We start from the raw sequence: 13,590 nt of genomic DNA, 5'->3' as shown, positions 1-13,590 counted from the left end.
CTGGAAGAGAAATCATTAGCATTGGCTACCCATAATTTTTCAAGACTATTCAAACTAGGTGTCCTTCAGATAAGGTGGAATAGAACTCTTGAGTTCTTAAATTTGCAATCCCAATCCAGTTGCAGAGTGGTACGTTTGGGAAGATTCCTCTAAAATGCCACTGGACTCTTGTTTTTTCTGCTTTCAGATAGCTAGTCAAGGAACAGAACTTCCTTAGTGTTGAAAGAAAAATCTTCATCAGGGTCCAGTCCAAGCTGAGAATAAACAAAATGCAGGCTGCTTTAGAAAGAAGGTTGCAGTTTATTGAAGAGGAGAGCCAGACAGAAAGATGGCTTTGGGAAAAAACTGACTACATGTAGTAGGGAGTAGGTTTTTATACCTCCTTGGGCTTTTGTTTGGAGTTGTTCCTGTGGCATGAACTTTGACCTGAGTCTGAGTAAGCCCTTCTGGTATTCTGATGGTGGTGGGTTAATCCTATTATGTCCCAAAGGTTATATCCTGCTTCTCTGGGGCTATAGCTGATGAGTGTTTGATTTTTTTGGTGCGAAAGATTGTTGATTCTAGGGATCTTTATCTTTCTAATCTCAGCTTCCTGACTCCAATCTTTCTGACAAGATTATCACATCTGTATTTCTTCAGACCTGGTTTCTGTTTGGGGCAGAGAGATTTGGGCGGGGGGTGGGTTCTGCCTTTAAGATCCTTTGGGGAAATATCCTGCCTTTTAATATTCCCAAAAATATTTCTTTCTCTTGGGGGAGCTGATTTCCCACATTAGCACAGAGTATCACATGGACCATCTATTCAACTATTCTGCTTCTTCCTTATAAACCAATCCAGCATTCTGGTCAACACCTAAACAAACATAAGGCCATAGAATACTGAGCGATCATGGCATTTTCAGTTGACATTTCTTTCCCATGCCTCTGTTTCATTTCAGGAAGTTGATTATGAGATGAACCGAGCTTTTATGTTGACGGTGATGGTGTCCAACCAAGCTCCTCTTGCCAGTGGGATCCAAATGTCCTTCCAGTCTACAGCCGGAGTCACCATTTCAGTCACTGATGTCAATGAGCCCCCTTACTTCCCAACAAACCACAAACTCATCAGGCTGGAAGAGGGTGTGCCTACCGGGACAGCACTCATGACTTTTTCAGCAGTGGATCCTGACCGTTTCATGCAACAGGCTATCAGGTATGATGGTGGAAGGTAGAGCTCACTATTTTGGAGATCGTCAACATTTGAATGCCTGTGAACCACATGTAACCAAGGAAGGATGTAAAATAGATGGAACCCTGTTACACACATGCATGGGGCTTGGGTTGGGTTCAGTTGGTTTTTAGATAAGAGACTTGTAGAACACAGGTCACCAACCTTTTCATGCTGGCAGCCCAGAGGGAAAGGGATCAGCTGTGAAATTTGCGTGCGCACAAACCCATCTGCGCAAACGGGGCCATGCGCAAACAGGGCCATGCGCGAATGGAGCCAAGCACACCCACACGGGGCTAGCTGCCCCATTTGCGCAAGCACTAGCCGCCACCGCTGCTAGCCCCGCATACATGTGTGAACAGGCCACCCAACCCGCACGGTTCTAGCAGCTCTGTTTGTGCATGCACGCAGGAGCTAGTCACTGCCGCGGCTAGCCCCACGCGCATGCGCAAACGGGTCTGCAGGCTTTATTGCAAGTGGGGGGTGAGTGCATGCACAGATGTGCATGCACTGGCCAGCCTGTCTCGTGGCCCAGTGGCCAGTAGGCCACGGCCCAGCAGTGGGCTGCAGACCATAGTTTGGGGATCCCTGTTATAGAAGACAATATTTGTAGCTCAGGATTGAACTGTGGGGTCCTTGGTGCACTCTGGGCTTGGTGGTTTTCTTGAAGACCTTTCATTAGCAAACTAGGCAATATCATCGGTTCTAGTGATGTTACCTAGTTTGGTAATGAAATATCTGCAAGAAAACGATCAAGCTCAGAGAATACCAAGGACCCGGCAGATAAGAGACTTGTTTGGAGCTTACATTACACTTTTATCTGTTTACTGCCTCAATACAGCACGGAACTGTGCTGCTGTTTTATTTAGCAACTGTATTTGGAAAGGGATCTTGGCATTAAATAATTTCTGGAATCCATTCCACCTTGTTTCTCATTGGCAAATCTGTATCCTTGGAAATATCTGGCAATGCAAAATTATCCCACAGGAAGGATCAACAGCTTAATGGTTAGCCTCCAGTTTGTATGACCAGGGTTTGAGGTTCAGTCCCTGACATTGCCAGGCAAATTTGGGGAAATTCTGCTCAAAGCCTAGTTTGTCGGGCAGTGCTGTCGCTTCGTTCTGGAATAGACGGAGCAATGGTCTGGACTTAGATAAAATAGTAGGGCTGTTTTTAATGTGCATCACACAGGAAAAACTGGTGGAGCTTTCATTGAACCATCATGGCTGAGATTATGACTGTTTTGAACTCTGGTATCAGTTCAAATTCAAAAGGTATGATCGTGGGATAAGATGCAGCTGCTTTAAAGGGTCACATACAAGTTCTACACTTTTTCTTCTATTACTTGGTCCAGCGCCTAATAAAATTAATGTCAAAGTGGCTGCTTAATTATGCTCTGCATTTTGCATGATTCCTATGGTCCCAAGGAAAAACATACATGATTCACCCATTACATTTTTGGATGTACATGTGTTTAAAAAAGAGTTAGATGCACACCTCATAAATGTGCTATCCCTGAATTCTGCTTAGTTACAGCAACAGTTAAAGAGAGTGGCTATAAGCATGGTCACAGACCTTCCATATTTTGAACATTCAGTACATTTAAATCCCAGCTGATTGTGTGGACCTGTACATTGAACAGTAGCCTAGGAAAAAAGGAAATTTAAGTTATCCTCCTTTGTCTCTTGGTCCCACTGGCTATCTGTCTGTTCCTTTATTGCAAACGCGAGACAAATTTGGCACAGTAGGAAGGTGCCCTGTAGAACTAGCACTGGGGCCAATTAAACTTACATCACTTGTGCCATTTTATAATCGTTCAAGGGATGAGATATTTTAAGGGGGATAAAGCTGCCTGATGCAAAAATGACAATGGTTACTCATTGCCTCTGCTTGTTGGCATGCATTGGCAGTGGAAATTTTAAGGATGGAGGGGAATGTCTTAGCTAACACGGCCATTTTTCTTCATAGTTCTGTTTTGCAATGGCTGCTCCTTCAACAGGGAGCTCATTTCTCTCCTACACCTGGACCAGCTTAGAGGTGACCCAAAGGAACGCAGTGAACCTGCCATCAGCTAAATCAGTTTAGCACTGATTGATCATACAAGGTGTGCCTTGCTTTTTTTTTCATTTTTAAAATAAAGCCAAAGCAAGGTACAAACAGTCATTTAACAAGATGAAGACAACCCAAAATTACAATGTTACAAAAAGTTTAACTTTATAACAATCTTATTTTTTTTAAAAAAAAACAAAACTTTAAACATCAGGCAAATATGCTAATCCAATCCAGAAAGGGCAGTTATCAATTTCACTAACCTCCTGGATGAGCAGATATAGCTAATTATAGGTTATACTAATTATACTGCACTGATACCTAGTTCTTTGCCTGCCTGCCTGACTATCAATCATTTATCTATCTATCTATCTATCTATCTATCTATCTATCTATCTATCTATCTATCTATCTATCTATCTATCTATCTATATCTGTCTATCTGTCTGCCTGCCTATATTATCTATCTATCTATCTATCTACATACCTACCTACCTATCTATTCACTGTAAGCCACTTGGAATGTTTGCATAAACAGAAAGATGTTGCATAATTTTAACAATAGACAAATAAACATGAGTTTGGGAGCTTCCAGTTTGTTTGGATTGGGTGGAAAGGCATGGACTGTTTTCTTGATCCATTTTGTAATCTCAGCTGTTTTTTTACAGAAAGAAAAAAACAATCACATCTTCCTTTCATCTTTAGCAGTTATGGGCAGTTTTGATGAAGAAAACAATGCGCAGATAGAGCATTCTTACACATCAACATATATACAGTACACATGACATGAAGACTGGATGGATGGATGGATGGATGGATGGATGGATGGATGGATGGATGGATGGATGGACGGATGGACAGACAGATGATGGATGGAGGGAGGGAGGGAGGGAGGGAGGGAGGCAAGAATGGATAGCTGGACAGTTAGTTGGCTGGCTGGATAGCTAGCTGGACATTTGGCTAGACAGAGAGATGGATTATGTGCCTTTAAGTCAGTGTGGACTCTATGGTGGTTTATTCCACTGATCCTGTAAACTATGAGTATTAATTACTGCATGCTGAGCTAAGATACGGTTGGTTGAAAGATTCAACACTCTAAAATGTGCCTCAGTGCAAGGTTATTTTCAATCCACATTAGGGACTTCTCACTGGAAGGGACTCCTAGTTGTTTTTCTTTGCTTCTGCAGATATTCCAAGCTGTCGGATCCTGCAAACTGGCTGAATATTAATGCCACAAATGGTCAGATCATCACTGCAGCTGTCCTTGATCGTGAATCAGCCTACGTTAAGAACAATGTCTACGAAGCCACATTCCTGGCAGCTGACAATGGTAGGCTTGAAAACTCCACTCTTCATGCTTCAATAATAATCAGACACATTCACAGAAATAATGCCCCAACACAGTTCTCAGAATAATTTAGATGTTCCCATGTTTTCCTAGTTCTTTTGCGGCGGGGGGGGGGGGGGAGATCTTCATGAAGTTGAGTTAGGAGACTGCCAAAAGAAATAAAATGTGTGAAATGTTCACAGGTTACAGTGGAAAGGAAAAATGGGGAGAACAGAAAGGGAATGGAAGAAATTAGAAGGTTTTTCTATATTTATCCGTTAAATTCTATTTGTTAAGGATATCCCAAAGGTGCTTTCAAAAGGCAACTGGACTTCATTTTTCCTTGAAAATGTTTTGCTTCTCATCCAAGAAGCTTCTCCAGTTCTGTCTTTACTTCAGCCAACTGAAGAAGATTCTTGGATGAGAAGCAAAATGTCTTCAGAGTAAGACTGAAATTTGCTATATCCTGATTTAATCAATCAATCAGAAGATAGCTGGAAGGGACCTTGGAGGTCTTCTAGTCCAAACCCCTGCTCAAGCAGGAGACCCTATACCATTTCAGACAACTGGCTGTCCAGTCTCTTCTTAAAAACTTCCAGCGATGAAGCACCTACAACTTCTGACAACAGGCTGTTCCAGTGTTTAATTGTTCTCACTGTTAGGAAGAGTTCAAAGAAAAACAAAGTCCAGTTGCCTTTTGAAAAAGCACCTTGGGACAACCATGACCTGAATGACTGAGAATCTCCATAGACATTTGCAAAGCATCCAATCCGAGTCGGTCACCAGGCCCAAAGGCTTATTGTTCCAAGCTTTAGGGCTCATGCGTGTTGTATTTATCTGGTTCCTGGCTGTGTGTAGCTTTTAGCTGTTAATTAGGGTGTTGTTGGCTGGCTATTAAATTGTTAATTGTTGTTTCCTTATTTATTGGTTAAATTTATTTGCTGCCTATATCTCACCATGGGTCTATACTGTAGGCAGCTTGGGATGAGTGGAGAAGCAGATAGAAAAACCAGGAGAGAGGATGGACTTCTTATATGTTCCTGATCTTATACAAGTAGTCCTCGACTTACAACAGGTCATTTAGTGACCGTTCAAAGTTACAACAGCGCTGAAAAAAGTGAATTATGACCAATTTTTTTACACTTATGACCTTTGAAGTATCCCCATGATCCTGTGGTCAAAATTCAAATGCTTGGCTTCTGGTTCACACTTATGACCGTTGCTATGTCTCAAGGGCACGTGATCCCCTGTTGCCGCCTTCTGACAAGCAAAGTCAAGGGGGAAGCCAGATTCACTTAACAACCGGGCTACTAACTTATCCACTGCAGTGATTCACTTAACAACTGCAGCAAAGAAAGGTTGTAAAATGGGGCAAAACTCATTTAACCAAAGGTCTCACTTAACAACAGAAATTTGGGGCTCAATTGTGGTCGTAAGTCGAGGGCTACCTGTATTACCAACTGAGAGATGTGGCTGAGGACAGAAAGGGGAGAGACTCCAAGTAGAAATCAAAAAACAATCTAAGGTTTAAAGAGAAAGAATTACACGAAAGCTGTCGCCGTATAGATTAGAAACATCAAGGTGAGGTGCTATACCATTCGAGTGACCTAAAAGCAACCTTGTCACAATCTACACAATTCACTCAATTTTGTTGCAGGGCCAAGAATCACCGGTGGCATCTTTACTGACAAGCAGATCAGATATTGAAGCTGCCCTACTGTGTCCTTTAAATCACTGAATGCACTGGAGAACACGGTTGTGTTCCTCACCCCACTCTGCAGGCTACAGGGGGATAAGTCTGACAGGCATCAGAATAAAGAGAGTCCATCTGCTTTCAAAACCTGGTTTCTTCAAATACCTGCTGTATTTTCTTCCCGGGATACATTCCGCCTAAGTAGTTATCTATCTATCTATCTATCTATCTCTAATATTTATTTCCCGCTGGGCCTCTATGGAGTTCTGGTTACTAACAAAATCAATAATAAAACAAAGCCTAGAAATAGAGCACAGAACAGTGGAGAAATGTTTCGGAAGCCCTAAAATTAAGTACCGTATTTTAAAAGCAGTTAGATATTAAAATATAAAGAAAAGAAGAGAATAAATCCAATACAGGTAGCCCTCCTCCAGATTTAGGAAAAGCAACTAAAGGATGGTTGAGTTAGTCGGAAAGAATCAGGACCATACGTTAAGTTGCAGTTCAGAAAGATGTATTATTGAAGCCTATGCACAAAAATCTAGTCAACTCAAGTTCAAATTTGCCAGATAAGGGTCAGTAAATCAGGAGGGGGTGGGCTGGACCTGGATCATTTTTTAAATAAATATTTTATTAATTTTCTAGTTTTACAATCAAATACCTAATAGACAACGAGTTGTCTGGGTCCATTAGTAATTCAGTGGTGTATATTAACTTCTTCAACCTAGATCCAATATTACACCATCAAACGTGTCCGCTCTTCTTCCGGTAGTACCTGATTTCCCACACTAGGCAAATACAATTCTTATTGTTATTAATAAATATACAATTGAATATCAACATCTTTATTACATTTTTCTCATAATATCAATAATGTCAGTTTTAGATAACTTTTCTAACCAAAACATATCATAATTGCACTTGCACTTAATATCCATATGTTCAATCAGTATCCTGTTTTCACTTTTTTTTTAATTTTAATTTCCCATCAGTGTTCAAAATGTCTCTGTTGTTTATAATTTCAACATAAATTATATTAAAAGGTAAAGGTAAAGGTTCCCCCACACATGCGTGCTAGTCATTTCTGACTCTAGGGGCCGGTGCTCATCTCCGTTTCAAAGCCGAAGAGTCAGCGCTTGTCCGAGGACGTCTCCGTGGTCATGTGGTCAGCATGACTAGATGCCAAAGGCGCATGGAATGCTGTTACCTTCCCACTGTAGTGGTCCCTATTTTTCTACTTGCATTTTTTACATGCTTTCGAACTGCTAGGTTGGCAGAAACTGGGACGAGTAACAGGCGCTCACTCTGTTACGCGGCACTCGGGATTCGACCCGCCAAACTGCCGACCTTCTGATCGACAAGCTTAGCGTCCTAACCCACTGAGCTACCGCATCCCTAAATTATATTAGGGTAACCAAAAGCTTCCCTTATTCAAACTTCTTAGCGTTTTCCTGTTTCCCTTCTTATATCAAAATCTATTATTCTAGTTACAAATCTTATCTTTCTAGTTATGATAATACTTCTATTTCTAGCAATTATCTATTCTCCACCATATTCAAACATCTAGTTAATAATATAATATCCCATCTAATGGATCAACACCTCTATTTTCTTCAGTCTTATTCTAGCTTTCTTCCTTTGCCAACTAACTTTCCAAGCCAATGCATTTGAATCATCGGGTAATTTTTTCTCTGTTTTTGTGTATATTATTTGGAATAAGAAAGATCATTTGGTTAAAGTATTTTTTGGAAGAACGAACCCATTGTTATTCATTAAACAGCATCCCTCCTTCTCCAATTCCCCACAGTTCTCCTAACAGCCCTATCTTCCATTCAATCAGTTCTTCTTCCTTTTCCTCAAATATGTCCTGAATTCTTGATTGGTAAGATGTCTTTTCCATTTCCGATATTATCGCTCCGTCTTCTAGTTCTTCAGTTGTCTGAATCTGTCGGTTGGTTCCTTCCTTCAGGTCCTCAGTCTTTGGATCTGCTTCCTCTAGTTTTCCTTCTATTTTCTGGGTGGCTAGTTCCTTCTTTGTAGTCATGTTCTGGGTTTCTAAATTTAAATTAGAAAATTGTTCTTTTATCTCCTTTGTGTTATTTCTAGTCTCATCATGAGCTAAAGCAATAATCTCTTGTATTGATTTTAACATGGATAGAATTTCTTTCTGATCTTCATCCATATTTTCTTGGTAGTATGCCAAACTGAAGACTTTGGGGACAGGTGTTAGAGATGGTTTTTTACCATTTAAAGTTGAGTATGGGGCATCCATTTCATTTTTTGTAGATGGTCTTTATAATAAAAATTGTTCGTCAATCAAGGATTTGTAATCCAAAATATTCTATCATCTCAAGCAGTGAAGTGTATTTCTCCTGCAGGGAAATAGTTCCACAACACAGCTCTGAAAGTCAGATAATATTTATATTCGTAGTTCAGGCAAGCCCGTTTCAAAGTAGTTCATCATCTCTACCACATCAATAAGCAACCATGAACTCCTTGAAGATTCAACCTCCAAGAGAGAGGAAGCCTTGATTTTATTATGAGCAACTTACCTGCCAGTAGCGTACCCTTGTATTTAGGCTGAATTGCCATTCAGAAGAAAACTATTTCCATCAAGAGGTCTTGTTGCTGATTGGGAAATACCACCCATGCATACAGAGAGGACTAACATAGCACAATTTAAAGGAATCCTAAAACTATTACAAATACCTTTCTCCCAACAGCATCAGATTCTTGAATCCAGGCTTGGACCGTGTCCCTGTTAGCACCAAAAGCTTGCAATATTTTTCAGAAAGGTAAAGGTAAAGGTTCCCCCACACATGCGTGCTAGTCGTTTCCAACTCTAGGGCCGGTGCTCATCTCCGTTTCAAAGCCGAAGAGCCAGCGCTTGTCTGAGGACGTCTCCGTGGTCATGTTGCCGGCATGACTAGATGCCAAAGGCGCACAGAACGCTGTTACCTTCCCACCGTAGTGGTCCCTATTTTTCTACTTGCATTTTTACGTGCTTTCGAACTGCTAGGTTGGCAGAAGCTGGGACGAGTAACAGGCGCTCACTCTGTTATGCAGCACTCGGGATTCGACCCGCCAAACTGTCGACCTTCTGATCGACAAGCTCAACGTCCTAACCCACTGAGCCACCGTGTCCCTACATTTTTCATAAGCTTAGCTCTTATCTGACCCTATTCTTTTCTTTTCCTTCTTTACTGAAAATTAGTCCAGAAGGATCAAAAATATGTTTAGGAATCTTTTTTGTCCGATGCACGTGGAACCCAACCTGGATCTTTATTATTTTAAGGGAAGAACTTCAATTGTTTGCAACATTCACTGACCTCTTTCTCCCTGTCCGTTTCCCTCAATCTGTTTCTAGACATTGCCCCCCCATGTTAAGAAGATACGTTATGAGTGTAGAAGATGGAAAAAAACTCCCTCCTACACCCATTTGGTTGATAAGAAAGCATTCTGGTATTGGTAGACACTGAATTTCTATATCTGTGTTAATTATGTAGGACAGGGGTGTCAAACTCAATTTCATTGAGGGCCGCATCAGCATTGTGGTTACCCTTGAGGGGCCAGGTGGGCATGGCCAGGGTGGGCGTGGCCTACTGGTTAGGCGTGGCTGGAGTGGGTGTGGCCTACTGCATGGGCATGGCTGGCTCTACATCGTTCGCGTCAAGGGTGCCTATGGGGGCTGGGCATAGATCTGAGGGTCTCTGGCAGAAGGAGATGGGACTGGGGCAAGTGCCAAGGCATGGTCCACTGGAGGAGCCTCACTAATCCTCTCAGGCCATGTATATGTGGAGGGGGGGCTGGACGGTGGTGCGGAGGTCAAATGCCCAGCCTAGCCCTCAAGCACCCGCAACACTAAGCCCACCCCCACTTCCCCAAGAGGGTGCCCAGCTGCTGTGCTTGCTCTCCTTAGCCAGGTTGCTCGTGATGGGTATGAGGGCAACGTCAAGAGGGAGGCCCACTTCCTCTCCATGTGAGGAGACCTGGCTTTGTATCCAAAGCTTCCTTAGCAATAGGATGGGAGACCACCCAGGTTAGGCCAGGAGGAGGGGGCAAGGGGATGGTGAAAGGGCAGCAGGGAAGAACTAAGGCAGGACTTCCCTCAGACCCTCCCTCTCCTTCCTTCCTTCCTTCCTTCCTTCCTTCCTTCCTTCCTTCCTTCCTTCCTTCCTTCCTTCAACAGTGATGGGAAACCTGACCTGGACTGACAGGGATTTTAATTATGTTTTTAATTTTTAACTCTAATTTTTTATTTATTTTAATTTTAATTTTTATTTATTTATTTATTTATTTATTTATTTATTTATTTATTTATTTATTTATTTAAATTTCTATACCGCCCTATTCCCGAAGGACTCAGGGCGGTTTACAGGGCAGAATAAAATACAATATAAAAATAATATAGAATTACCGTATATACTTGAGTATAAGCCGAATTTTTCAGCCCACTTTTTGGGCTGAAAAATTCCACTTCGGCTTATACTCCAGTCAACAAAAAAACTTACCGAGGACTTGTGCGCGGCCGAGGCTTTGGTGCTTCCGGGATCGCGCGCACCTCTCCCAAGCCACCGCCGTCCGAGACCTGCCGAAGTTTGGGGAGGTTTGGGGAGGTGCGCGCGCACCTCCCCAAACCTCCCCAAACGTCGGCAGGTCTCCGTTCCTCCGCGCCCTGCCTGCCTGCTTCTTTCCGCAGCGGAAAGAAGCAGGCAGGCAGGGCGCGGAGGAACGGAGACCTGCCGACGTTTGGGGAGGTTTGGGCGCCTCCCCAAACCTCCCCAAACGTCGGCAGGTCTCCGTTCCTCCTGCCGACGTTTGGGGAGGTTTGGGCACCTCCCCAAACGTCCCCAGGTCTCCGTTCCTCCGCGCAGACCTGCCGACGTTTGGGGAGGTTTGGGCGCCTCCCCAAACCTCCCCAAACGTCCCCAGGTCTCCGTTCCTCCTGCTGACGTTTGGGGAGGTTTGGGCACCTCCCCAAACCTCCCCAGGTCTCCGTTCCTCCGCACAGACCTGCCGACGTTTGGGGAGGTTTGGGCGCCTCCCCAAACCTCCCCAAACGTCCCCAGGTCTCCGTTCCTCCTGCCGACGTTTGGGGAGGTTTGGGCACCTCCCCAAACCTCCCCAGGTCTCCGTTCCTCCGCACAGACCTGCCGACGTTTGGGGAGGTTTGGGCGCCTCCCCAAACCTCCCCAGGTCTCCGTTCCTCCGCGCAGACCTGCCGACGTTTGGGGAGGTTTGGGCGCCTCCCCAAACCTCCCCAAACGTCGGCAGGTCTCCGTTCCTCCTGCCGACGTTTGGGGAGGTTTGGGCGCCTCCCCAAACCTCCCCAGGTCTCCGTTCCTCTGCGCAGACCTGCCGACGTTTGGGGAGGTTTGGGCGCCTCCCCAAACCTCCCCAAACGTCGGCAGGTCTCTGTTCCTCCTGCCGACGTTTGGGGAGGTTTGGGCGCCTCCCCAAACCTCCCCAGGTCTCCGTTCCTCCTGCCGACGTTTGGGGAGGTTTGGGCACCTCCCCAAACCTCCCCAGGTCTCCGTTCCTCCGCGCAGACCTGCCGACGTTTGGGGAGGTTTGGGCGCCTCCCCAAACGTCGGCAGGTCTCCGTTCCTCCTGCCGACGTTTGGGGAGGTTTGGGCACCTCCCCAAACCTCCCCAGGTCTCCGTTCCTCCGCGCAGACCTGCCGACCTTTGGGGAGGTTTGGGCGCCTCCCCAAACCTCCCCAAACGTCGGCAGGTCTCCGTTCCTCCTGCCGACGTTTGGGGAGGTTTGGGCGCCTCCCCAAACCTCCCCAGGTCTCCGTTCCTCCGCACAGACCTGCCGACATTTGGGGAGGTTTGGGCGCCTCCCCAAACCTCCCCAAACGTCGGCAGGTCTCCGTTCCTCCTGCCGACGTTTGGGGAGGTTTGGGCACCTCCCCAAACCTCCCCAGGTCTCCGTTCCTCCGCGCAGACCTGCCGACGTTTGGGGAGGTTTGGGTGCCTCCCCAAACCTCCCCAAACATCGGCAGGTCTCTGTTCCTCCTGCCGACGTTTGGGGAGGTTTGGGCACCTCCCCAAACCTCCCCAGGTCTCCGTTCCTCCGCGCAGACCTGCCGACGTTTGGGGAGGTTTGGGCGCCTCCCCAAACCTCCCCAGGTCTCTGTTCCTCCGCGCAGACCTGCCGACGTTTGGGGAGGTTTGGGCGCCTCCCCAAACCTCCCCAAACGTCGGCAGGTCTCCGTTCCTCCTGCCGACGTTTGGGGAGGTTTGGGCACCTCCCCAAACCTCCCCAGGTCTCCGTTCCTCCGCGCAGACCTGCCGACGTTTGGGGAGGTTTGGGCGCCTCCCCAAACCTCCCCAAACGTCGGCAGGTCTCCGTTCCTCCTGCCGATGTTTGGGGAGGTTTGGGCACCTCCCCAAACCTCCCCAGGTCTCCGTTCCTCCGCGCAGACCTGCCGACGTTTGGGGAGGTTTGGGCGCCTCCCCAAACCTCCCCAGGTCTCCGTTCCTCCGCGCAGACCTGCCGACGTTTGGGGAGGTTTGGGCGCCTCCCCAAACCTCCCCAAACGTCGGCAGGTCTCCGTTCCTCCTGCCGACGTTTGGGGAGGTTTGGGCGCCTCCCCAAACCTCCCCAGGTCTCCGTTCCTCTGCGCAGACCTGCCGACGTTTGGGGAGGTTTGGGTGCCTCCCCAAACCTCCCCAAACGTCGGCAGGTCTCTGTTCCTCCTGCCGACGTTTGGGGAGGTTTGGGCGCCTCCCCAAACCTCCCCAGGTCTCCGTTCCTCCGCGCAGACCTGCCGACGTTTGGGGAGGTTTGGGCGCCTCCCCAAACCTCCCCAAACGTCGGCAGGTCTCCGTTCCTCCTGCCGACGTTTGGGGAGGTTTGGGCGCCTCCCCAAACCTCCCCAGGTCTCCGTTCCTCTGCGCAGACCTGCCGACGTTTGGGGAGGTTTGGGTGCCTCCCCAAACCTCCCCAAACGTCGGCAGGTCTCTGTTCCTCCTGCCGACGTTTGGGGAGGTTTGGGCGCCTCCCCAAACCTCCCCAGGTCTCCGTTCCTCCTGCCGACGTTTGGGGAGGTTTGGGCGCCTCCCCAAACCTCCCCAGGTCTCCGTTCCTCCGCGCAGACCTGCCGACGTTTGGGGAGGTTTGGGCGCCTCCCCAAACCTCCCCAAACGTCGGCAGGTCTCCGTTCCTCCTGCCGACGTTTGGGGAGGTTTGGGCACCTCCCCAAACCTCCCCAGGTCTCCGTTCCTCCGCGCAGACCTGCCGACGTTTGGGGAGGTTTGGGCGCCTCCCCAAACCTCCCCAAACGTCGGCAGGTCTCCGTTCCTCCTG

At 46.7% G+C, this 13,590-nt stretch overlaps 1 protein-coding gene across 1 annotated transcript in view; it reads left to right on the top strand.

Annotated features, from left to right (window-relative positions):
- CDH4 (cadherin 4) overlaps positions 1–13,590 on the top strand; it is a gene marked incomplete at its 5' end in the record, with an annotated part of 1,039,205 nt that overhangs the window by 993,208 nt on the left and 32,407 nt on the right. The window contains 2 exons of the mRNA XM_081323640.1: positions 938–1,191; positions 4,443–4,585. Coding sequence (XP_081179766.1) covers positions 938–1,191; positions 4,443–4,585 — 397 coding nt within the window. The remainder of the gene's footprint in view (positions 1–937; positions 1,192–4,442; positions 4,586–13,590) is intronic.

This window comes from Vipera berus (assembly GCF_964194415.1).
Source record: "Vipera berus genome assembly, chromosome: 3".
NCBI lineage: Eukaryota > Metazoa > Chordata > Lepidosauria > Squamata > Viperidae > Vipera > Vipera berus.
Note: the sequence above shows the minus strand (reverse complement) of the source record. Positions and strands in the feature narration are given on the sequence as shown.